Genomic DNA, 22881 nt, shown 5'->3' on the forward strand with positions numbered 1-22881 from the left:
CCTGCATATTGTCTACAGTTCGCTGCTTTAACTCATCCCCCCCCAACCCAATCCTTTTCAGTTCTTTCTGCTGTCTTTCTTTTTACCATTTCAGGTTTATCGGGCGACCAGGGAGAACTCTACTGGAAGACAGCCAACGCCTCTGCAACTGCTCAATGGACTATAAGCAACTATCCTCCTGCAACGTAGCCAACGCGGGTCCACGTGTACTGTTCCCCTCTCATATTCCACCTTTCCCTTTTATATAACCACCTATTTCTAAGTTTAGTCATGTTGAGGGCAAAGCTCATGCCGAAACGTCGACCACTAACTGCAAATCTATTTCTAGTCTTCTTCATTATTAATGTAATAAAAGTAGCAGCTGTATTTAATCCTTATACGGCTTCCCAAGTCTCTTCATTACTTGTAGTCTTTTTCGCGTCCATCTGCACCCAGTTACCCATAATGTGTAAGTAAATAAATTGGATTGAACATTGACAATGCAGCGCACGCACAACATTGCATGGCGACTCCTGATAAACAGCTTTACGAGTGAAAAGTGTCAAATGTTGCGTCACTGCTCATTTAACAATTACACGTTCTGAATTCCTCCATTCTGAGCTGACGCCCACATTTCTCTGACGAAAAGGCGACGCTTACTTGGACAGTGCACAAGTGCACAGTGAATGATAACGCTTATCTGCATCTCACATAAGCATGTTTCACGTAAGCGTCGCTCCAGTCTCCTTCAGGTGACCGGTTCATCTCGATCTCAGCCTCGTCTAAGTGGCAATGGAGGACCCAAAGTGAGGTGAGATTCGAGTGCGAACTATCCTCGTATGCATTTCGTATGTTTTTTTTTTTTTTCCTATTAGCGCAGTCTCATGATTGCTGTTCAGGAATGATACAGCGTATTTTCAGTAATGGCTTTGGATTGTGACGACCTTTCATCGTCCCACATCTCATTGACGGCTGGCAGTGCTACTATATGATGCCATAATGATACTCATAAGCAGTAAACAATGCGTGCAGGTCCCATAAGTGTTCCTTAGGTACTGTGTTGTCCTCATTTGATGTATATGAAGCAGCATTCTCGCTAAATATCTCGACGAAATCTGCCACCTGTTTCTCGAATATCCTATTCATTTTCCAGGAGTATTTGATAACGAAAGCAAATCCCTCCGACTACGTTTCCTATTGCTAGACATGGACGTACTTCTCCTCCCGTGGTCGGTAACCTACGTAAGAGGAAGTATTAGCGGTGGTAGAGCAGTCTCAGTTCGCTCTTCATTCTATGGTCTCATAAGGTGGTTGCAGAAACAGTTGTTGTTTTTATTCTGCCGTGATCGGGTTTTGTCGCAATCGATTACGAAGTCCCATATATGTTTAAGGGTGTCTTCACTAGGAAAGGTCATCTGGCGTATCCCGCGGTCGAGTAAACAACTGATAAGACGATAAGAACGCACGAAGGCGTCAGGCATAACCACCAGCCGAATCTTGGCGATCCCGAACAAGGCCCTAAGCAGATAAACTAGAACAAAGAAAAAATAAAAAAGAAAAAGTCGTCACTACACTCCGCTGCAACTCACTCGTTAATTGAAGTCGTTTGCCAAGTAAAACGCGCTTCTTCTTTTTTTTTTTTTTTTTACCTTCTCCCGTGAAAAGAGACCCTCTCCTTTTTATTTTGAAAATCTATAGGTGCATTTTTCTTACGCGAGAAAACAAAATTTCGTCACCATACTCAGCTGCAGCTTCTTCTATACTTGAGGTTGTCTTGGAAGTTAAAAAACATGTGCCTTTGTGGAAGACACCTCGTCGCATAACATATTACAAGTTTGCATGTGTATTTTTTTCTTAGACGAGAAAAGAAATAGTCAGCGCATTCACATCTTTCGTGTAAGGTACCATTATCACTAATTGAAGGAAGTTCACCTTCTACTGTTCTACAAGTTGTACCGCCAGTATTCGCAGCAGCTGTATCCTAGCATTGTCGTCGTCGTTTTTGATTGCCTGGTTCACAACACTGTTGCGGTAGACGCGGTTTGTCAGTTGATTATTGAGCATCGTGCGAAAATGTACTACTTGTCTGATGGCTCTACTCTTGTCTACGTCGCGACAGAGAAACGGAAAGTAGAACTGCTATTCTGTGCGTAAACAAGCAATGACTTTGGCTTGAATGCTACATCACATCTTTGCCTCATCCCGTGGTCAAAAGAGATGAGACGGCGTTGGCAGTACCGTCCAAAAGGTTGGCAGTCATGGGGAAAGCTTGCAACGACCCTTTCGAGTGCGGATCAGCGACAACTTTATTCTAAGACGATGACTAGGGAGTTGCACATCCGGAGGCGATACGCTACCCCATTACTGGTAAATTTTCAAAATGGAAAAGGAGATAGCCACACAGGCATCATGTTTTACCTCCTAAAAGACGTCAACAAACAAATGAAGAACAGCACGGTGCGGTGACGATTATTTTCTCGGTTATCAAAAAATTCAACTGTAGATACGTTCAACTGGGGACCTGTTCTACAAATGGCACGATGCCGCCCGGGGTACGTGAGAACACAACCTCAAAAGTGTCATATTTTTACGAATGCTCGATGTCTTCTCGCTCGATCAGTTAAACAATGAATGCAGGTCAGCTTCATATCTTTACGTGAAGCTGACCTCGTGAAACAATCCCGGGCTCCTACGAGGATACTAATCTGCCTAAAGTTAATCGTGGACTTTTTTCCGAAATGCGCTCCATTCCTTTAAGCTCTCACCACGCCGCCAGATTTGTTATCCCACCGTATGCGCTTCGGGAACATAGGTCCACCCTTCGCACCAGGTAAGAGCAAGCAAGGAGAGCACAGAGATGTCGTCTCTTTGTGTCAGAAGGACGCGCAAATCGGACAACAATGTTTCATCGTTGGGTCAAGTTCGAGGCCCATGCACTGTTGAAGAAGGGAAGCTCTTAAGAAGAAAAAAGCTGATACACTACGCATGCACCACTAAGGGAATGCACGATTATATACACTCTGCAAGTAACCGAGCGTTTTGCGAATATCTCCTCTCCCTGTTACTCCACTCGGACAGCGCCATTGGCTACGACGGCGCCCTCCCTCTTCCCTCTCACTGCCTCCTCTCATGCGTAGAGACGCACTTGCACAGCGCATTTTTAGCGAAACCTAGGAATGTCGAGCTACACCGCTGGCGCTACACCTCACCGGAAGAGCCCCTCTGCTGCTTGTAGTGGTATTTGTGTCCCATAATATCGTACTGTAAAGAGTCGATTCCAGGCCACGCTACTACAACTCCGCAACACGTCCCTCATTGGTGGCTAGGTATCACGTGATAACCAGGTAATAGGTAACGCATTTGGAAAACCTGCGGGGAATTACGGCACCCCTTGAGCTCTTAGGTCTAACAGAGCAACGAGGTGACCCCAAAATAATTTTAGTTTTTCGGCGCAGAGTGTTCTCCAACGAATAAAATGAGTCTCTGGACACCTCTTCTTTATAGTTCCTGCACCGATTAGCGACCCCACGCTGAATCGGTAACGACTCCCATGGGGTTCGGGGTTCACAGTTTGGGAAACACTGCTATAGAAGGACTATGACGTGTAGGAAATCCAGCGAGAGGGTAACAAAATATCAAGGGAAGTGCCTCAGGAAGAGAGCAGCCGATATTTCGAACAGAGACTGTTCTTCTTCCTGTGGGAGAATCAGAACAGTCTGTGACCCAGAAGAAGAACACCGTCTTTGTCTTCGAACATTTCCTGTTCGAAATATCGTTGGCTCTTTTCTTGAGGCACTTCCCTTCACATAGAAGGACTATGTTATACAAGATATAGGACAAGCACTGAATTCATTTGGATGTTTTTCCAAAACATGGATGAGTCACCTGTGACTTCAAGTGGGGAAAAGTCATAGAGGTCCCTTGCAAGTTGCAACACACTTACAGGCCCAACAAAGGTACAACGCTGCAACGTCAAGCAACGCTTGAGTAGAGTGAATGATGATTTCAGCACGAACGCGGTACTTGGTGAAATGTTAACATCATATTAAACCAAGGTTTGGCTTTGTGCGGCTCGAATATTGACCATTTTTGCGTTTAACTACTTGATGTATCTGATCGCCGTTTCCTTTGTCTACTCTGTACTTCTTTCACTGTTTCATTTTCTTGATCAGGACAGGGGGATGTTGTTCTGACATCCGATAACCCTGGTAACATCGCGTGTTTTCGCAGGAACTATTGCACTTAAACTGCTGTGGGTACATCTCACACTAAACGCGTATTGCCTTTCTTACATTTCAAAACGACCATTTACGCGTAAGTTATCAATTTAACTCGATTTAAAAGTGTAAAGTCCGTGAGGAATTAGGGGAACGCTTTAACAACAATGACATCAAGAATGAGCGAAGTGGTTTACTACATCACAGACACCTAGCGGCGTGCACACGGCACCCTTTGGGGAAGAATTCAGTAACTGCCATAGTCAAAAATAGCAACCCATTGCGTGCGACATAGGGAGTCTTATGTATCCAAGACTACGACTTGCGTCGTATAAGGCATCGGCACCTGATGCAATTCATGGGGTGTTGGAAATACAGTAATCATGCGTTCCTAATAAATTGGATTAACAAGAATTTGAACGATTGCGTTTTAGGGGAATGTGTACTTCGCGCACGATGGTTGCTTCAAGGTGCTGGCCTGCACATCGAGTTTACAGGATGTTTCACTTTTCCACATCTGTTCCTATGCAGGCCACCCAGAACACATCGCCGTTAGGACATGGAAGTCCTGCCAGGCAGGCTCAGTCCAAATCGCCTGATACCATTCAACTGAAGGCGATAACCCAAGGACACATCGCTGAGGACACAGCCGACTTTAGCGACACCTTCGTATTCATGGTAGACTCGTGTCAGACAAGTCATAACTCACACAAGGGGACCAACTGACACTGGTACGATTTCCCTCTTTCCGACATCATCTGTCCTGAGTAATTCTGATCTCCGAACACGTAATTGCAAACCACACTACTCAGTACATCAGACCGCCCTTTCTTTGGTCTTAGAGAATGATAGGCTATGCTCTGGCAGCCTACGTCGCCGTGGCGATGCGGAGACGCCACGGCCTTCTTCGTGCTGGAGTAAATATGGCGCAGTTCTCTGGTACTTTTAAATATCAAGGAAAGAATGCATGGACCTTTCGTGAGCGTACCCTTCCCCTGCTGACGCCGAACTTGATGTAAGCTGCGTTAAATTGCGGACACTGACAACGTGGAGCCTTCCCAATAGACTGACTGTGTTAAATCAGGGCCCTGTGACTCACGATGAACAGAAGCACACTTCTTCTTAGAGTGGGGAGAGAGCAGTTAACCAATCGGCTTGATACTACTAAACTTAGATACAAGCAATGCACAGTTACTCGAAGGTAGCGTTTTCGCGTTCATTGATGATTGAATTGAATTGTGAGAAAAACGTGGCGTGCGTTGGAGACGCTCGGAGCTGTGGAGACTCGTTGTGTCTCGAAGTGTGATGGTTTTCATGGAACTGAGGTGAAAGCAGCATGTCAGCACCCGCGAATTGTTTTCTCTATGTTATATGCATGACATGTGCATCAGATTTATATTACTGCATCACTATCGTAAATACAAGGTCCATGCATAGGAAAAGACAACGCTAAGCGCGATGGACAGAACTGAATCAGGATCCAAAGGACAGGTCTCCTTCTGAAATGAAAGTGAGTTCACCGATGAAGTCATCAACGATTTCATATCGCACAAAGGGTACATATGCAGCAGCTGTAATTTCCAGCTCAGTGTCGTCCAGCAAAAATGTTCGTCATCGCTGGGCCGTAATAAGAAGCGCCGACGTAAGTTTCACTGTTCCTCTAGAAACTAGTTGTCAAATATATCTGACGTACAGTTAAGTGTACGAATTTAGTCTGTAGGCGGTGAACATGTTCAGTTTCGTACAGATAGCACGCGATCTATTTTGTAATGAAATTAAACAAAAATATAATAATAATAAAGAGACCACAACGGTTCCGAAGCTCTGAGTCCGAAGTGGTGGACCAGCAGGATGCGCCATTTTGACTATGTCTCTTTTCACGCCACTGGCGACGTCTCATCTTATACTTTGCATGGTCATTCGTCGAATGACCATTCAGCGAAGCACATCTATCGGAAAACTCATTCGTTTTGAAAGGGATAGACACAATGCCACGCACTTAATGCTCGCAGTTCTACGTATCACGATCGATTATCTCAGTAAGCCGAGCCGTGGAATTACAAAAACGGGGTACGCAAAGGAATCAAACGTCTCGAAAGGACAAGCTGACAAGATTGCACATGAAAAAGCTATCTGCCTTCTTTTCCTACAGGGATATTTGAAACCGCTCAGAATGGAGGACCGTCTCGTTGTTGCCGTAGTAACGCAGGTCGCCAGACGATCAGCTATCACCCTGTAAAGCTAGACACAGCGTAATTTGTTGTACAAGGTAGAGTATTCGAATTACGCTCCCGGAGCAACTGAGGAGCTCCTAAAGATATCATGTGATACCAACGTGTGGCTCTAAAGAGCGTTGTCACAGTGACAGAAACTTGTTATCGCGAGTTGAGTGGCGGTGACAGCGTGACTTCGGGATGGTCGCAAGCAAACGGAAAATATCGTTGGAGACAGTCCTAGGAGCCTTGCTTCTATGGGAATAATTACCAGGCAACCGGCACAGAAAAAAATACAGAACTGCTAGCAAGAAATGCAAAGAAACGTAGGCAAAGGTTGCGACATACTGTATGTCTCGCTGCAAAAGACAAAAAGGGGGATCGATGACTTGCTAGGTATTGACATGTTACCATTGGACTAATCAATATCCGTAAGTCAAGCGAAGATAATGACTGTTGGTAACGATCGAGATACGAACTATGTCATTCACTGGTGAAAGATGTTCCTTTTGAGTCACATCATCATGTTAGCGCTGCTGCTGGCCATTGTGAATACCCGCATCGCATACATTAGCGCCTAATTCGATTTCAAGTTTTCCTCAAGAAGAATAATAACGAAGCACAAAGTGAGAGTAAGTGTTTAATACGTGAGCTTTCGGGCAAAGCCTGCCCTACTTCCCAGAAAAGCAGTAGTTAAAACATTGCTCATATAAGGTGTGGAATCGGTGAGAGAAGGAACGAAACATTAAGAGAGAAACCGATGTCACACCTTATATAATCAATGCTTGAACTGCTGCTTTTGTCTGAAGAGGGGCAGAGTCTGCCCGAAAGCTCATCTATTAAACAGTAACCCTGAATTCATGATTCATTCTTTCGTTATTCCTTTTCTTGACGACATTTCAATAAGCTTGACTGTGTATTATTTTACCCACATGGACTCTAGTATTTTTACTGTACCACCAACATGCTCTCAAATTTCATTTACTTTGCAGTGGCGATGACGTCCATTCCTCAAAAGAAATCAGAGCGGGAGCTGCATGAACTCCTTGAACACGTGGACCTTCTCGAGTACTACGACAAATTCATTGAGATAGGTGAGCCAAACCAGAACTTCGCGCGCCAGCGTGCTTCGTTCGTTCTGTAAGAGTTAAGAAGTTATGTGTAATGTTCTTCTGCCGTGAATAGAAGAACAGAAGTTGCAAAAGTTAAGAAGAACAGCTAATAAGAGGCTTTGTTTACGTTGTTGAGGTGTGACAGCTCGCCAAGCGAGCGAGGCCGTGGGTCTGAAAACTTGTGGGTTGCACACAGAAGTTGCTCAGTCATGTTCTCCTCTGGTGTGGTAGCCAAATACGTTGAGTGTTCTGCTGAAATTTAGAGAAGCTCAAATAACTTGTAGAGGAGGTGGAGCTCCTCTTCATGAGCCCAGGCTAGCGGTGAGGATAGTATGCCATGAAGAGGTGATGACGGAGGCCTGTGTCCAATGGCGCACCGGTTGAACTCGCGTAGAGTGCGTATCCCCACCTACTCTACACTTGGTGACCAGGACGATGCAGAAAAAGTTCGACTCTTCACCACTGATTTTGGAGAGGCAAACCACTGCCCATCGCCAGGAATGCACCGCGAGCACCCTCTGACGCCATGCAAATGTGGGCCCTACAGCGCTGCACTAGTAGAAGATCTCAACCATTTGTAGATATCGTGATCTTGGCACTGCTTTAATGTTGAATCTACACAGTTCGTGCAATGCAGAAGCAATGTTGGCGGATAAAATCCACACCCCAGCCCGAACGTCCAAAATATTCCTTTCTCAGCTGCGTTTTCGAAAAAGAAGACCGAAACCCTTCCGGGAACAGGAAAAGCTTCATGAAAAGGAGAAGGCTGTCTCACCCGCCCATCGGGAAAACACAAAATATGCACTCTTTGTGCATTATCATGCAAAATATGTCTTAGGTAGCGTGCGAAGCATGGACTTGTACGTCGAATATAACACTGCGGAGCAAGCCAAAAATAGTTTTTGTTCATCCGGATCTGAAAATAATTCCACAAGAACCTGCGGTGTAGTAGCGAGTAAGGTATTCAGATGCTTTTTTTTATACCAATGTATCCCTAGTGGCATTTAGACCTTTCTCTCACTACCATTTAAAAATCTGGGTAGGGCCACGGTTTGCCTCACCTACAAGACTTACAATGAGTAAGCAATGTTGATCAAACCAGAGATGAATTTAACCTCAGTGTCGAAATTTCTCTTAGGCGCAGACAATGTGCAGCAGCTTTGTGACTTGACGGATGAAGCGTTTGGAGAAGTCGCTGATCTGGTAGAGATGACCAGGAAGCCCCTTCACGTGAAGAGGTTCAGGAAAGCACTGGAGCAGTGGAAGGGACACACAGGTAAATAATAGACTTGGGCAAATTTGGGCAAGACTCAAATTTGGGCAAAGGGCTCCATTTTCTTGCACATGGTATATGTACTTCATGTTATCCTATTGGCATTACAAAATAACAACAATAGTTTCGTTAAGGATTCTCCTGCTAAGCAGTTAACAAGGTGATTTGTAGTATGTATAGTCAGCTTCCCACTCTCATTTTTCTGATTTCCTTTTCGTAATTTCCACATTGTTCCGAAGGAGGACAGTTCCGATCACAGCCATTGATCGTGTGGGCAGATGACGGGAAGGTCCGAAAGAAGTGCCACCGGTGCACTCTAAAAACAGAACTTCGCCGCATAGCACGCTGTGAACCAACCATGGCCACCAATTGGATATATGAAAATCTCCACAAAAACCGTATGCCCCGTGTCTCTTCGAATCGGAAGTGATACGCCTATCATTCTTTGCAATGGTTGGTGCACAGCGTCCTATATGGTGAAGTTCTGTTTTTAGAGTGTCGCACTACAACTCACACCAAACTTAGCTTGAGGTGTTCTGCCATTGCACCAAGCCTTGTGCCTTGTTAATGTTGGGTTTCTATTTAGAACATGATGCACGTGATAAGACATACCATGTAGCATTCATCTACAATTTAGAAAAGGAAACCACTGGTGGAACAGTTTAGTTAAAAACGTTAAAAGGCCGAGTGCCGGGGAGCTAAAATAAAACGACACGACCACATACCACTGACTGACAACCAACAACCATTTTCACAGTTTTGTACGAGGAACCAAGAAACATTTCATTTTAGCTACCTGGCACTGGGGTCTCAGCGATTTTAGTTATGAACTACCGCGAACCTACCAATTTTTGTTGTTTCTTCTTCTTCTGACACAACGTCTCTCTGCACTATTTCGTGTCGCTTGGGAGGTGAAGAATTGGTGTAGTATCTGCCGTGTGATTTGAGTCACAGTCATCAAATTGCCACGTGACACTGTGAACGTGACCGAAGCCATAACAGTAGCTGAATTTCTTTATTTTGCCACCAATTTTCTTGCATCCTCAGCTGCTATCAGCAGTGTTGGTAATATTACTTGAAAACGACAACAACAACTATTCGATTTTGTATGATGGTGTGATCTCTTACGAGCATGTTAGAAAATTAGTTATGTAGTGGTCTCTCTCATCGTGGCTGTTGCTGATACTTACGAGATCCATAAACAGGTTATAAAACATTTCACAAATAATGGTACCCCATGAAAGAACGCCGGTCGTAGTACACAAACATTATTCAGGGCCCGCTTGCACGAAACTTTCCTTAGTGTAACACTTGGCAAGTGTTGCACTAACGCGTTAGTGCACTAAGTTTAGGGTTGCAGTTAAGTGACTTGCAGGAACACTTCGACGGCCACCCTAAAGTGTTCTAAAGTGGATCGTGGCTACGAGCAGTAGCAGTTTTCGGAGGCTCTCATTGGTAGAAAGAGGACTTCCGGAGTTCATCCCAGGAAGTCGTGCGTCACGGCATGTTTGGATTGTCGTCTGCTTCTGCCGTCGCACGTAAACAGTTTGTAGAACCAAAATAAGGTATTGTAATATCATTGTAGCTGCAAGAACGCGTTAGGTCACTTGTTGCCTACTTTCGTTAAATAAAATAAAGCCTGTGGCCCAAAATATGTCTCGAATTGCTCGATGATTGGGAAATTATCGCCACCGGCAGTGCCGGTGAAAGGCACCTCGCGCGGCGATCATTTTGAGAGATGTCGCTAACGAAAAGCACAAAACGTACGAAACCCACAGCATAAAAAAAAATTAGACGTTGTTAGTATTGCGAGGAAAATGCGTACTGTATTGCGAGATACAGTTGATGCCGACGACGAATCTTCGCTACACGGTTCATAGCGACTGACATGTTAGTCCTAAGCTTTAGTGCGGTAGTTTAGGGTGCTCCAAGGCCCCTGGGCAAGCGTCCTAAATTGCGCAGAGCTAGCGCCACCACTTTAGTGTTGTAAAAGTTACGTGCAAGCCACTTATGGCTCCGGCCCTACACTAAGTGGGAAACTCGTAACGTATTACACTAAGTTTGTTTCGTGCAAGCGGGCCCTGTTTGGCTGGTGCTGGCTCAGTGACCCATATAACTGCTTTCAAAGATGTGTAACTAGAGTGCCTCTCTCCACCCCACATATATCACAGGCTACGTAGTCTTTTGCCGTCCAATCGGGGGCCCGAGCTCCAAACATTACGTTTTTAAATTACCAGCCACTAAGCAGGCTTCATCCTCAGCTGCGAGGTGGAGTGCTCCGTTTCTACGGGCCCATTGCTTTCCGCCCATAGAATCAGGCACCCTATTTTCCGGGACCATTTTTTCTTACACTTGTTTGTTGGGTCTCAACATGTTCTTAGAACCGTGTGTGTTGTCCCCTTTCCTGTGCGTCGCAATCTCTAGTCAAGTTCTCCACCTTGTTCAGCTTTGAAGAACCATATGTACGACGTCTACGCTTCAGCTCACTTTATAAAGTGAATAAATTGTTTTGGGCCTATTTTAGGGAACGCTTTCATACAATAAACAAGTGAACGTTATCGCTTCTAAATGTTCGAAGATGAGTATGCTGAATTCGTCTCCTCCTACTGACGTTAAACTATTACTATACTTTGTTGCTCTACATATATGTCTACTCGGGCAGCCAGGTAGAGCCAGCCTCAAGTATATATACTATATTAAGTAATACGGCACGAAACCACAATGATATAAGTAATTTCTTATTTGTCTGTGATACTTTGACTTCTTTTTCTTTTCGAACGATATTGAGCATATCCCTCTGTTCCATCCGACCAATGGAGGCCCCTCAAGGAAAAGGGGGAGAGGGCTCCTAAAAGCAACAACAAGAACAACAATAAAATAAGAGTAAGAACGGTCTTCCTGCAGAACGAAAATTAAAATCGCAGTTCTTTCTTATTCTCACTGATCAGGCCATATCTTCTGTTTAGTCGCGGCCTGACGAACTCGTGGAGTGGTAAAAGTTGTTTGTAAAACGCTAACAGCTTGAAGCAGTTTTGAAATAAAGATGCTGGGCTTTCATACCAATGAACTCATAATGGAATATCGTTGTATATCATTGACAAAAAGAGAGGACGTCAAAGAAAGACACGCCAAACATTGTTTAACGTACACATACAAGAAAGCCTCCAGGAGATATATTCGAATTCTTGCATTTGCATCAGGATTCTGTTTTCCGACCACAGCACTGTGGCTAATCTCAGCACCAGCAACTGTAACTGCTCAGTTACAGTTGCTGGTGCTAAAATGAGCTTCAGCGCAATGGACCTGATCGATCAAGAATATCCTGCGCTCAACCACGGGAGATGTCAGGCGTTCTGAGTTTGCAGTCAACCAGTGCAGTGACTGAATTTGAAGTCAAGGATTACCGGGTTACTAGGCATTGAGTAGCCAACTTGCAAAGACCAAGGCTAAAAAAAGCGTAATCAGTAAATGTTCACTGTAGGCATATTTATGTAATATGACCCCTACCTAAATACCGCATTCTAGTTTCTGCGTTGTAAGTGGCTTCGGACATATGTTCGGATGGGGTCACGTTCTTTGTTGCAACACCCATGGGACCTGAGTTCCTCCCGAGCAATAATTAAGTCTTTTGTCCTAGGCTCTCTTAATATTTATGGAAATAAGGCTATTGGTTCTGGCTACATACAAGCAGGACCAAGCCATTACGTGGACTTAAAACTGACATATTAAGCGGTCTTGGTAGTCTCCATTCATTCCACCTTTGTCATCGTACGGCCTTGTTCCATACGCGGGATAGGAAAACACGGCCTTTGTGGTCACCCGCCTTTCAGTGCATATGAGCATTTGGAAGCATTTGAATGCGTGGTTAACGGGGTGGGTCTAATTGATCGCAGTGCCTTTGATAGAGTTAGCGTGTTGAACGTGCTTGCATGTTTTGCAGCGCGGGAGGTTGCAGGATCGTGTTCCGGTACACGACCCTGCAAACTCCCGCGCTGCAAAACATGCAAGCACGTTCAACACGCTAACTCCATCAAAAGCACTGCGAGCAATTACACCCACCCTGTTAACCACGCATTCACATGCACAGGCTCCAATGTCATACACTGCATTGAATGCGGCGATTGCTCCGGGTTCATGAATGTATGCAATACATTCATGAACCCAATGAACCCATGAATGCAATACATTCATGAATGTATGTATGGTTCATGACCGGGTTCATGAATGTATGCAATACATTCATGAACCCGGCCATCAAATGAACAACCGCCACACCGGACACAGAACGGACACGTCCAACAAACTCTCCGAAGCAGTCGCCGAACACTTTAACGTTCCTGGTCACAATTTTGGCAACATTAAACTATATATTCCAGAATTTAGACCCACACGTGACAGACGTGATAGGGAGTCTTATCTCATATACAAGTTGAGTGGTCTTCACCCGTCTGTTATCAACAAATCACAAGGCACCCAAGAAACACTTCACAAATAAAATATGCTTTTCCCTTTTATCTCCATTATCAACTGTTATGTTCTGCATGACCGCTGCTTCTGCTTTCTTTATTGCATGCCACAACTTTGTATTACAAATATTAATAAAAAACTTTGCTCCTTCTGGAATTTTCCCCACGTAACCGGTAACCTCCTTATCTTTCGCTATGTTTGCCAATTCTTGCCTGTTGTCCCGTTTCGCCCATGTGTTTGTGAACCTCCCATATTTCTGTAACCGGTAAGCAGCCTAGATCACTTCGTTCACATAATCCCCTCCACACTCTAACAAAGCGGCCATTCACTCCGGCCGTAGAAGCCCGTACGGACCCTTTCTTCCCTCCGGGCTGTTGACCCACAATTCGCATGAACCTTTAAACATGTCACATCTAACCATTTAAATACCATGCCAATTATGAGGACGGTGCCCAGAAGAAGAGCAGTCTCTGTTCGAAATATCGGCGGATTCTGTCCTGAGACAACACTGACCGTTAAGCTGGTTGCGCCCCCCCCCCCCCCCCCCCGACGGTGATTGTTGCTTCCGACGATGGCGTTTCGAAACCAGCGCGCGGAAGACCTTTCCTCCGACGTTCTCGTAACTGACTGATGTGGCCTTATTACATTTCAGGCACATGTGGTTCAGGAACATCCACGAGAGAGACGGCTACGGCAGCATGTACAGAGCAGGCTAAATGAGACAAGAGAATGAAGACAGGCCCATCACTCCTCCAAAGCGTTTCCTGTGCGCTTATGAAGGACTTATACGATTTTATTGCCAGCTGTGAATTGCGAACTAATGCATCGTCAGTTTAGTGTTCACGTCTTTGCAAGTGTGCTTCCAGCAGCAGATGGACGTTCATTGCATCTAAAGGACTCTGGTCCCATTGGCATGTTATTTGACGAGGTATGTACAGCAGGTAGTTTGTCTGCATTATAGTTGTTTTTCTTATACGTGATTGTCAGCCTTTCGTTAGAGTAACCGTACTTTTTCAGCGGTCGCTTCTCCCTTTTGGAGTTACGGGGTTTAGGTACACAAAGCTATCCCTTTTGCCGGACAAATTACGGCAGACAATCACTAAGATACACCACATCGTCATTACTTAACCACTATACTGAACAAAACGTTAACCCAGTTCTGATCACCAAAAGGGAACTTTCTAAATTCCTCTTGATATATAACTAATATTTCTACTGTTGTCGTTATTTTGTAGAAAGCATTATGATTGTGTGTGTGTGTGTGTGTGTACATAATAGTTACCAAACTTGTCACTACCTATGCAATTGTTGCTGTTGTATCCTAATTAGGCTGTTTCATATATTGTTCTTCAGCACTTGCATACACATAGTATCAAAAGAATGCCAGTGTGTCATTCCTATAATGGCTGCACAACGTAAAAAAGTTGATGGAGGAGCCTCTGTCAAGCCTCACTTAGTTTTTGCCCCTCCTCCCTCCGTTAAGGAAAAATAAACAGAAACTGAAAATGAAAATTGAAAAGCGGTGTGGCGCTTAGGGTTCACGCAAGTGTACAGCTGCTTGTCGCTGATACGCCGCCATTGCCGCGGAAGATGCAGACGTGATGGGTTCGTACGCTGCGTCCGACAAAGCGTGCCTCATTACACTGGGCCACGTAAGGCACACCGAGAAATACAGTGCATAACTTAAAAGAAAGTGAACGCATTTGCGTGCTCCGATGCCCATGATTCGAGAACCATGGCAGCCTATAGTCGTGCTTTCCGTTGCTCCACCACGCAAAATGTACTGTCAAGGATCATCCACCTACGTCTACTGAAATTGTGTCGCATTGTGTACACGTTTGTCAGTGCGCCATATGGAACCGTGTACTCATTTTTGGTGGTGTAAATTTGATTGCGTGGTGACAGTCCAGGCCACAGCCAATATATTTTCCGTGGGAACTCCGGATGCGTGGCTTGAGGGATGAGACAGGGTTTGGAGTAATGTCCAATGCCCTCTTGTTGCTCCCCGCAGGATATTTTAGGTGTTGTTTCAATTCATTGGGCATGATGTCGTGATTTTTGCATCATATTAGTAGGAATCTGTACCATGTTCTTAGGCAGAGCACTTAAAAATAAATTAAACGAAGTACTATATGAAGGGAAAACGTGCATACAGTTCTTGGTACGTACGATATTTAGCATGCTCTGTGAGTATAGATAAAACTCCGTGACGTTGTCTGGCATTACGACTGTGTCTTGTAGTGTCCGGAACTGTTCGTCACCAACGAAGAAGACGCTAATTGGACGCCAAAGGTGCATTGTGCTGTGGGGATTCGTGTCTTGAACGGGAACAAAGTCTGAAACAGCATAAAAGAGCCATTAGAGGGTCCTACTCATATGGTGTCACGACGTGCTGGAGAACTTTGCTTTCAGCCTTAGTGACGCCGATACATTTTTTAATCTACACTCTAAGAAAAAAAAGAAGAAGTAAAACGGGGAGTAATTGCGGCTTCTATTCCCCTGGACAGCAATTACTCCCCATTTTAGTCCCCTAACCTGACATTTAGTCCCGATATATGCTCCCCGGGACTACAAATTGTCACTGAACTTCGCCAATGGTCTCCTGAATGCAACAGTCTACGTAAATATGTGCCCCTGGTCAATTTGAACGGCAGAAGGCTTTATAAATCAGCCAAAGTAACAATCTTCCAGCCATACATTGTAAGAAACAGTTAGCGCATCTTTCTTCGCAAATTTTATGCTCTATGTATGGTGCAAGGTTTTATATCCCTCGATATATCACGGTTGACGGCTCGCTTCAAAGTATATTCGTGCGTGCACACGAATTATGTACCTGGTACTCTTACAATAGCGCGTGAAATGCAGTCTCAACTCTGTGACATTCATTTACTCCCGCGCATTTACTCCTGAAAGGGACTATTTCTTGTGGCAATGCATTTACTCCGCAAAAGGAGTAAAAGTCCTCTTTTTTTCTTAGAATGTAGTGCCAGTCTGCGCTAGGCAGGCATGATAAGGACAGATGAGAGGTGCGCGAGAAAGAAAGACACACATGGCACCTTTGTGATAATTTGATAAAACGGCCACCTACCGAGCGCTGAGACTCCTTTAAATGCACGGTCCAGGTCGCAAATCAGAATGAAAAACATCCTCAGCAGGAAGAACTCCATGACTTCAGTTGATTTTGAATAGCCCAAAATGAGCGTCGCTCACAGAGCAGGCTTGTATTTGGTACAGTGTATCTCAAAATGGCGTCCGATGAACGCTTGTTACCCATGTCATGAACGAGTCGTGATTATCTTAGGCCATTAAATATGACCAGTTGTAAAGACGTAAACAGGTTATCAAAGCGCACGGATGCTTCGTTCGTGTTTCTTAATTAGAAAGGTCTTCTGCCGTGCGCAGGGGAAACGGCTTTTTTCTCTGCACGTTAAACTGCTCGTTAAGCGTGAATGCTCTTAACAGTTCATACTTCAACTAAACCTTCATTTTATCGGTTCCGGGTATTCTTCCATCAAAGTGCATATGATCTGCGCACGGATGGAGAACATACGGACAAGTGTTTTTTTTTTTTTGTTTATGCAGAAAGAAATGAAGAAAAGCAAGGTCGTTCCAATAAGGAGTAACCAGCTTCATGGCTGGCATTGAACCCGGTGCTGGCAACGCTTTCAGTATTTTCTTGTTCCCCGTCTGCCCTTGTTGAAGCGTTAGAATTATAACAGCATAAGAACACGCGACAGTACTGCACGAATGCTTTGCCCGTGTTTGTTAATTAGGAAGATTTTATAGGGAACGATAGGGAAGCTTGTTTTTACGTTTTGAAATTTTTTTTGTTTTTACTTATAATATATATTTATATAGGATGAGGTAAAAGGACTATCAAACGGACACGACGTTTTACAGAAGTTCAAAAAAAGACGCGGAAACACATTTTAGGGAAGTTACAAGCACTAGTTTCTTACATAGGAGAGACGCTAAAAAGTAAAATGGGCAAAGGGTCGACGTTTCGACAGTGGCACTGTCTTCGTCAGGACAGAAGATGCGTAGCTGGTTAGACATTAGTTAAATAGGTTTGGTACATGATGTCATAATCAGTACGGGCACGCCACAGTCGTTTGTCAGTGAGTCAGATTCGGGAAGATTCTAGAAGGTCAAGTCCGGGCGTGATCTCATTCGCCGTAGGTTACTGTCCGCTTTGGGGAAAATTCCGGGGCAGAGTGAGCACTGCTTCAAACTTTGCTAAGAAAAAATAAAGAGACAGAAAAGAAACAGAACGGAAGAAAGTTTAGCTCATGTAGACGGCTAGATTTCTTGCCGTTCTGGCTCAGCTGCAACGAGGAGTCACAATCTTTAAAAGTCGTTTATTTAATAAGTAATATTAATTTATGAATTAATAATAATAATACTAAGTTTTCCGAAAAGAAACATGGCCAAGCAGAGTGTGAAATTATACAGAACGTTAGCGTATCAGTTTCATAGAGCATTTTCCGGATGCGATAGTCCCTTTAAAGTGCGGAGCTGCAACGTCACAGTTTAAACGGCAACGTTGTGTCCGTGGCACACCTCTCATAAAAAAATAGAACGATGAATTATTAAATATTTCACGAAACCGAAGTAAAAACAGTCCGTCACTCGCCTAGAGAAGTCGCCTTTCTTCTTACACTTTCCTCCTTTGTAGACACGAGAAATGTTCTGCCGGAAATTACCTCCTCTGAGAGTCATCCAGCGATCTGATCTCTCCCATACGTTCGCCCGCGCAGAGGAGTCCAGGAAATGGAAGACATGGTCACGTGAACCCCGGCAGATGGACCGACTCGCTTGTCCGTTTTAGTCCGAAGTCCACATTTGTACACGGCACGGCGACGCTTACTTGAACGGGGAAAAAGTGCGCGGTGAAAGGTAATGCTGGTCGGTCTCTGATATAAGCGTATTTCACACAGGCGTTGCCCCAGACTCCTTCGGGAGCCGACAGATCCTCAGCTCAACTGCGGCTATAGGAGTGGACGTCGGAAGAGAGTTGAGATTCTAATCCCCGCACGTATATTATCAACGTTACCTCCTTCATATTTATTACAAAATTGGAATTGCTTTTAATCAACATTACAGGCAATAGTACCAATATAACACCTTCCGAAAGAGCTGTCTTTCCGTGAACCTCTACCCCTTCGGCTCCCTATGCCTATAGACGGATCGTAGTATTACGATTATGCTGCGTTACTATAATATTATTTATAGATCACGACCGCATACAATGCGCTTCTTCCCTATCATTGGCGTTACTTCAGCATTCTGTTCTCCTCATTTCGTGGATATGCAGCAGAATTCTCACCAAGGGCCTCTGGGAAACCCCATATCCACACCTTCTTGTACCATCTATTATTTATTTCACCGGAGTTTTCCTTATTAATGCTAATCTTCGCGATAATGGCTGGTATCGCTGTGCGTCCGCGTAGTTCACCTTCCATCCTTAGTGATCTACGCAGCAGGTAGTAGCAGGTTGGCGGTGGAGAAAAATCTCACTGCTCCATTCCTTCCGGTATCAGGTGGTGGTTGGACAAACATATGCTGTAATTGTCCTGCTGTTAAACAGTTTGTCGATTTCGTTAAGTGACTCTACGTTTCATGGTATGTTCAGTAAAAAAAAGAGGTCACATTGGGTCGCCCGCTGTCCCATAAACAACTGATAAGACGGTAAAAATATACGGAGGCGTCACGTGAAGACCACTCAAAGCATATCACTTGGGTACTGAACGCGTATTGATGATGATTCCAGAACGACGGCGCAGAATGTATATTGGCTGAGTACCAATATCCCTTACACACCACTTACGAGCCGCAATACCATTCCTTCAATGTTGTTGGATGACGTATTATATTCAAAATGACATTATATTAAAATATTCCGTTCAAATTACATATTCAAAAAAGGAGTCCGACGGGTTAACCCCTGCAAACATTGACCCCAAAGGTAATTTGAACACCCTCCCATGGTATGACGTACACCATTAGCTATTACGTGTCAGCTCTCCGTACTTTACATAATAAATTTCAAAGAGGCCGCCACGGGGACCAGTGTTTTGGCCCCCTCACTGGTGGGTAGGTTCAACGTGATAGTGAAGTACTACGTAACACACTTGCGAAGAATTAAAAAATAGTCTTCAACGCGCCTTAAACAATGGACATTTTTCACACTGCGTTGTATCCAAGAGGCTGTCCAACGAAACACGATCGACGTGCGCAAAGCACAGACTTGCGCACAGATGCTTATGCTACTTGCGCTCTGTTCGCAAAGTAGAACTGCTATTCTGTGCGTAAACAAGCGTGACCTTGGCTTGAATGCTACATCACATTTTTGCCTCATCGCGTGGTCAGAGGCGATGTGACGGCTTCAAATAAAATTGTTGTTGTTGTTGAAACCATTTGACGCCGCCCGTCCCCTTTCTTCTTCTTCTTTTTCTGTCACTCTGCCATCGAGAGTATTCAGTTCCTGTGAAAGTAAAAACGAATGTGTTCCTCAAGCTGATTAGTTAAGTGCACACCATTTCTTTTCGTAAAGTGTCAACATGTGTTCCCGTGTGGCAGGGATATTCAGTGTGAATGTTAATCTCTGGAAACTCCGTTCACTTTGCCGAGTGACAGGGATCTTTGATTCGCGGTGGCTCAACACTCCTACTGCGTCATCCCTTTGAATCCGTGTTGCCTTTCGGGGCACATTTTTCCTTCTGCGGAAACAATATTTTTAATAGTCTAAGCAGTAAACTCGCACGGGCGCAAAGAGACGTTCCTGATGACAGCTATTGGTGTAATCGAGACTGCTGGCGCAAAAGCAACTGATAGGACGATATGAATGCTGGAGGCATCAGAAAACAAACCTCTCGAGGGTTATCGCCTCCTCTTGAGCGTTCTAAGAATACATTCATGTATGACGCACATGCCACCTATGAAGATTGATGACACTCGTAATAACATGCCCCATACTGCGGGTATGCACAGCGGAGAGACAGAGAGAAAAAAAATATTTTTTCTAGGGTTCACGGTGTGCCTGCATGCATTGTCGGAGGCACAGAACAGACATTAAGGTATTCCCAAGGGCAGTTTTCTTTTTTAGTTTTTTTTTTCCTGCGTGTAACTATTTCTACTGATCCGTTCAATGTGTTGATTTCTTTACACAACATGTTAGTTTCGGGGTCATGGATTCAAAAACAACTACTTTATTTTGAGATAATGAATGGGATTTCTTCTGACTTGATTTTTGACACTCCCTGGTGTGAATGTCATCTAACTGAATATTTATGTTGTCAGCTTTTAAAAAGCAAAAAAAAAAAGGATGGCAAGTAACCGTCGCTTTTTTAGACCACCAATGCAAAGCGTGTGCCGAATTTACTCGTGTTCATTATTGTTGACACGGATGTTGTGGACCTATCGCATCGAACAAAAAAAAAGTCAGCGGCGACTCAGCGGTAAATGGGCATACTTCAGCTGCTGCAGTAGTTATTCCAATAATTTTGCGGTTACATAAAGGCCAACGTATCCCCTAAATCCAGCTGCAAAAATATGTTGCACTATGTTAGTAGTGTGAACGCAGCGAATTCTTCTCTGTGCCCAGGTTTCGCCGTTGTGGACTTGCACTGCGACTCCACTTTGGATGTGGCACACCATCGCGCGTTTTGAATTGCACTTGTCTTCGATCTTCCTGATGTTGCATTGATTCCCGCTGCAGGCACTTGTTTGTGGACATGTCCACTTCGGCGTTCTTAATTAGGAGCAACCATTTTATATGCCGTTGCGAGACCGACAGATGGCGTCTGTCTATTATGCCGCAGAAACTGACAGTGGAGTACTGACAGGAGTAGCCGAGTATAGCAACAACTTTTGTTAATACCGCACAAGGTGTTAATTTTTTTAATTAAATTCTGTACTGGAAAGCTCTCCCAGTGGCTGTTTGCTGGAGGTGCCGTCTTCATTACAGCCGCAAAAAGAGGTGACAAAAACTATCAGCCTACATTGCATAGGTACCATGCCTTTCTGCGATGGAAATCTTACCGTGACGTCTATTTGTGACATATATTAATAAAAAATAATGAAGGGCGCATTCTACCGACAAGGGTTCGCCTGGTCTGGCTTGGTGCAACCTTCCTCTTATTGAGGAATCCTGCATAATTAACCAAATAATATCGGGGCTCAGGGGATGCATATGCTACATATGTAATGTAAGTTAATGCTTTAGGCAAGTTAATGTAATGTAAGTTAATCTAATGACAGTTTTTTGTTACTTCTTCTTGCGGCTGCAATAAAGACAGCACCTCCAGCAATGAGCCACCTGGTATATCACTTCCCTGTACATTTTTGTTAGCGCACACCCTGTGCAGCATTAGCAAAACTGTTTCAAAAGTTGTTGCTATACTCAGCTACAAATTGTCAGTCAGTACTCCACTCTCAGTCACTGCGGCATAATAGACAGACGTCATCTGTTCGTCTCGCAACGGCATCTCAAAGGTTTGCACGTAAATAAGAATGCAGACGTGGACATGTCCACAAATAAGTGCCAGCGGAGGAAATCAGTGCAGCATTAGGGAGACCGGAGGCCCGGTGAAGTGGGACACGCGCAACGGCGTGCCACTCGGAAGTGGAGTCGGAGTCCAGAGCTGCAACGGCGAGACATGGGCACAGAAAAAATGCCTACACCCTACTAAAATAGTGCAACATATTTTTGCAGCTGGATTTAGGGGATACGTTCGCCTTTCAGTAACCGCAAAAGTATAGGAATAAGTATTGCAGTGGCTGGGGGTATGTCATACCAAACATCTGCAATTTTCGGATGTCGCCTAATTTCACTGACATCTCTTTAGGCAACCAAACGAGTTAGAATGGTTTTCCATATACTGAACGATAGAAGAAAGATTGCACATTAAAAGCATACTTCATTTACGGATATCTGACCTGCCGTCCTGGAGCTATGAGCGCTAAAATATGTGAAATTTTTGTCATATCTTCTCACTTTGGCATTTTTTCTTCAGCGACCCTTTAAAGTGACAGTGTTTTCACACCGTACAGGTATACTAGAGTGCCCAGACTTTACGTGTGCTCGCGATGAGGTCTGTGACGCGAATGACATAGCATCAGTGAGGCTGCAAAGGCGCGAGAAAAAATCACGTCGCGAAGACGGCGCCACCCTACCCCCTCTCCATAAATGGACTGGCTGATCGTAGGAAGCTCCGGGATCCTGCTTTCGTCTTCACTCGATGTCGTTTCGAACATATATTTTTTTTCGCTGAAATCAAAATATGTCATCGGCGGTCCTTGGTCGATTTCAGTTTCAGTTTCAGTTTATTTCTCCTTTGCGGATGGAAGTCGGGATAAAAAGCCATTAGGCTTGACAGAGATCCCGCTCCCATAACAACGTACAGCAGCAGTCACATGCTAACAAACAAAATGTTATACATATCAAGAACAAACGCACAAAAAACGGGCACACTATTCCATATCTAGGAAAAAGGAAACAAGTCTATTTTTAGACATTAGCAGGAAATCGGAAAAGATACGAATGTATTTATTAAGAACAGTAGGTAGCAGATATTGCAATGATTGTTTGCCATAATTTGTTCGACATCGCCGTGTATAAA

At 44.3% G+C, this 22881-nt stretch overlaps 1 protein-coding gene and 1 long non-coding RNA gene across 3 annotated transcripts; one reads left to right on the forward strand and one right to left on the reverse strand.

The window, feature by feature from the left end:
• The first annotated feature begins 743 nt into the window (after positions 1 to 743).
• On the forward strand, positions 744 to 15399 carry LOC135379090 (NGFI-A-binding protein 1-like). The gene is made up of 5 exons (XM_064612342.1): positions 744 to 790; positions 4728 to 4927; positions 7402 to 7503; positions 8660 to 8797; positions 13914 to 15399. Exons 3-5 carry the CDS (start codon positions 7407 to 7409, stop codon positions 13979 to 13981), a joined length of 303 nt encoding a protein of 100 aa, XP_064468412.1. The 5' UTR covers positions 744 to 790; positions 4728 to 4927; positions 7402 to 7406; the 3' UTR covers positions 13982 to 15399.
• LOC135379091 (uncharacterized) lies at positions 8707 to 16590 on the reverse strand. 2 transcript variants are annotated; one of them, XR_010418708.1, is made up of 3 exons: positions 16350 to 16590; positions 15431 to 15597; positions 8707 to 8772 (listed from the first exon to the last, which is right to left on the reverse strand). It is a non-coding gene; the product is annotated as an uncharacterized LOC135379091 (long non-coding RNA). The 2 variants fall into 2 exon arrangements; XR_010418707.1 differs by lacking the exon at positions 8707 to 8772 and adding an exon at positions 11540 to 11642.
• Between the last annotated feature and the right edge of the window lie 6291 nt (positions 16591 to 22881).

This window comes from Ornithodoros turicata, chromosome 1, assembly GCF_037126465.1.
Source record: "Ornithodoros turicata isolate Travis chromosome 1, ASM3712646v1, whole genome shotgun sequence".
Taxonomy (NCBI): domain Eukaryota; kingdom Metazoa; phylum Arthropoda; class Arachnida; order Ixodida; family Argasidae; genus Ornithodoros; species Ornithodoros turicata.

Excerpts from the sequence above, each read along its gene's own strand:
- LOC135379090 (XM_064612342.1), top strand. The coding sequence starts at position 7,407 with ATGACGTCCATTCCTCAAAAGAAATCAGAGCGGGAGCTGCATGAACTC. Across the intron at positions 7,504-8,659 it reads CGACAAATTCATTGAGATAG|GCGCAGACAATGTGCAGCAG; the intron begins GTGAGCCAAACC and ends AATTTCTCTTAG. Across the intron at positions 8,798-13,913 it reads GCAGTGGAAGGGACACACAG|GCACATGTGGTTCAGGAACA; the intron begins GTAAATAATAGA and ends ATTACATTTCAG.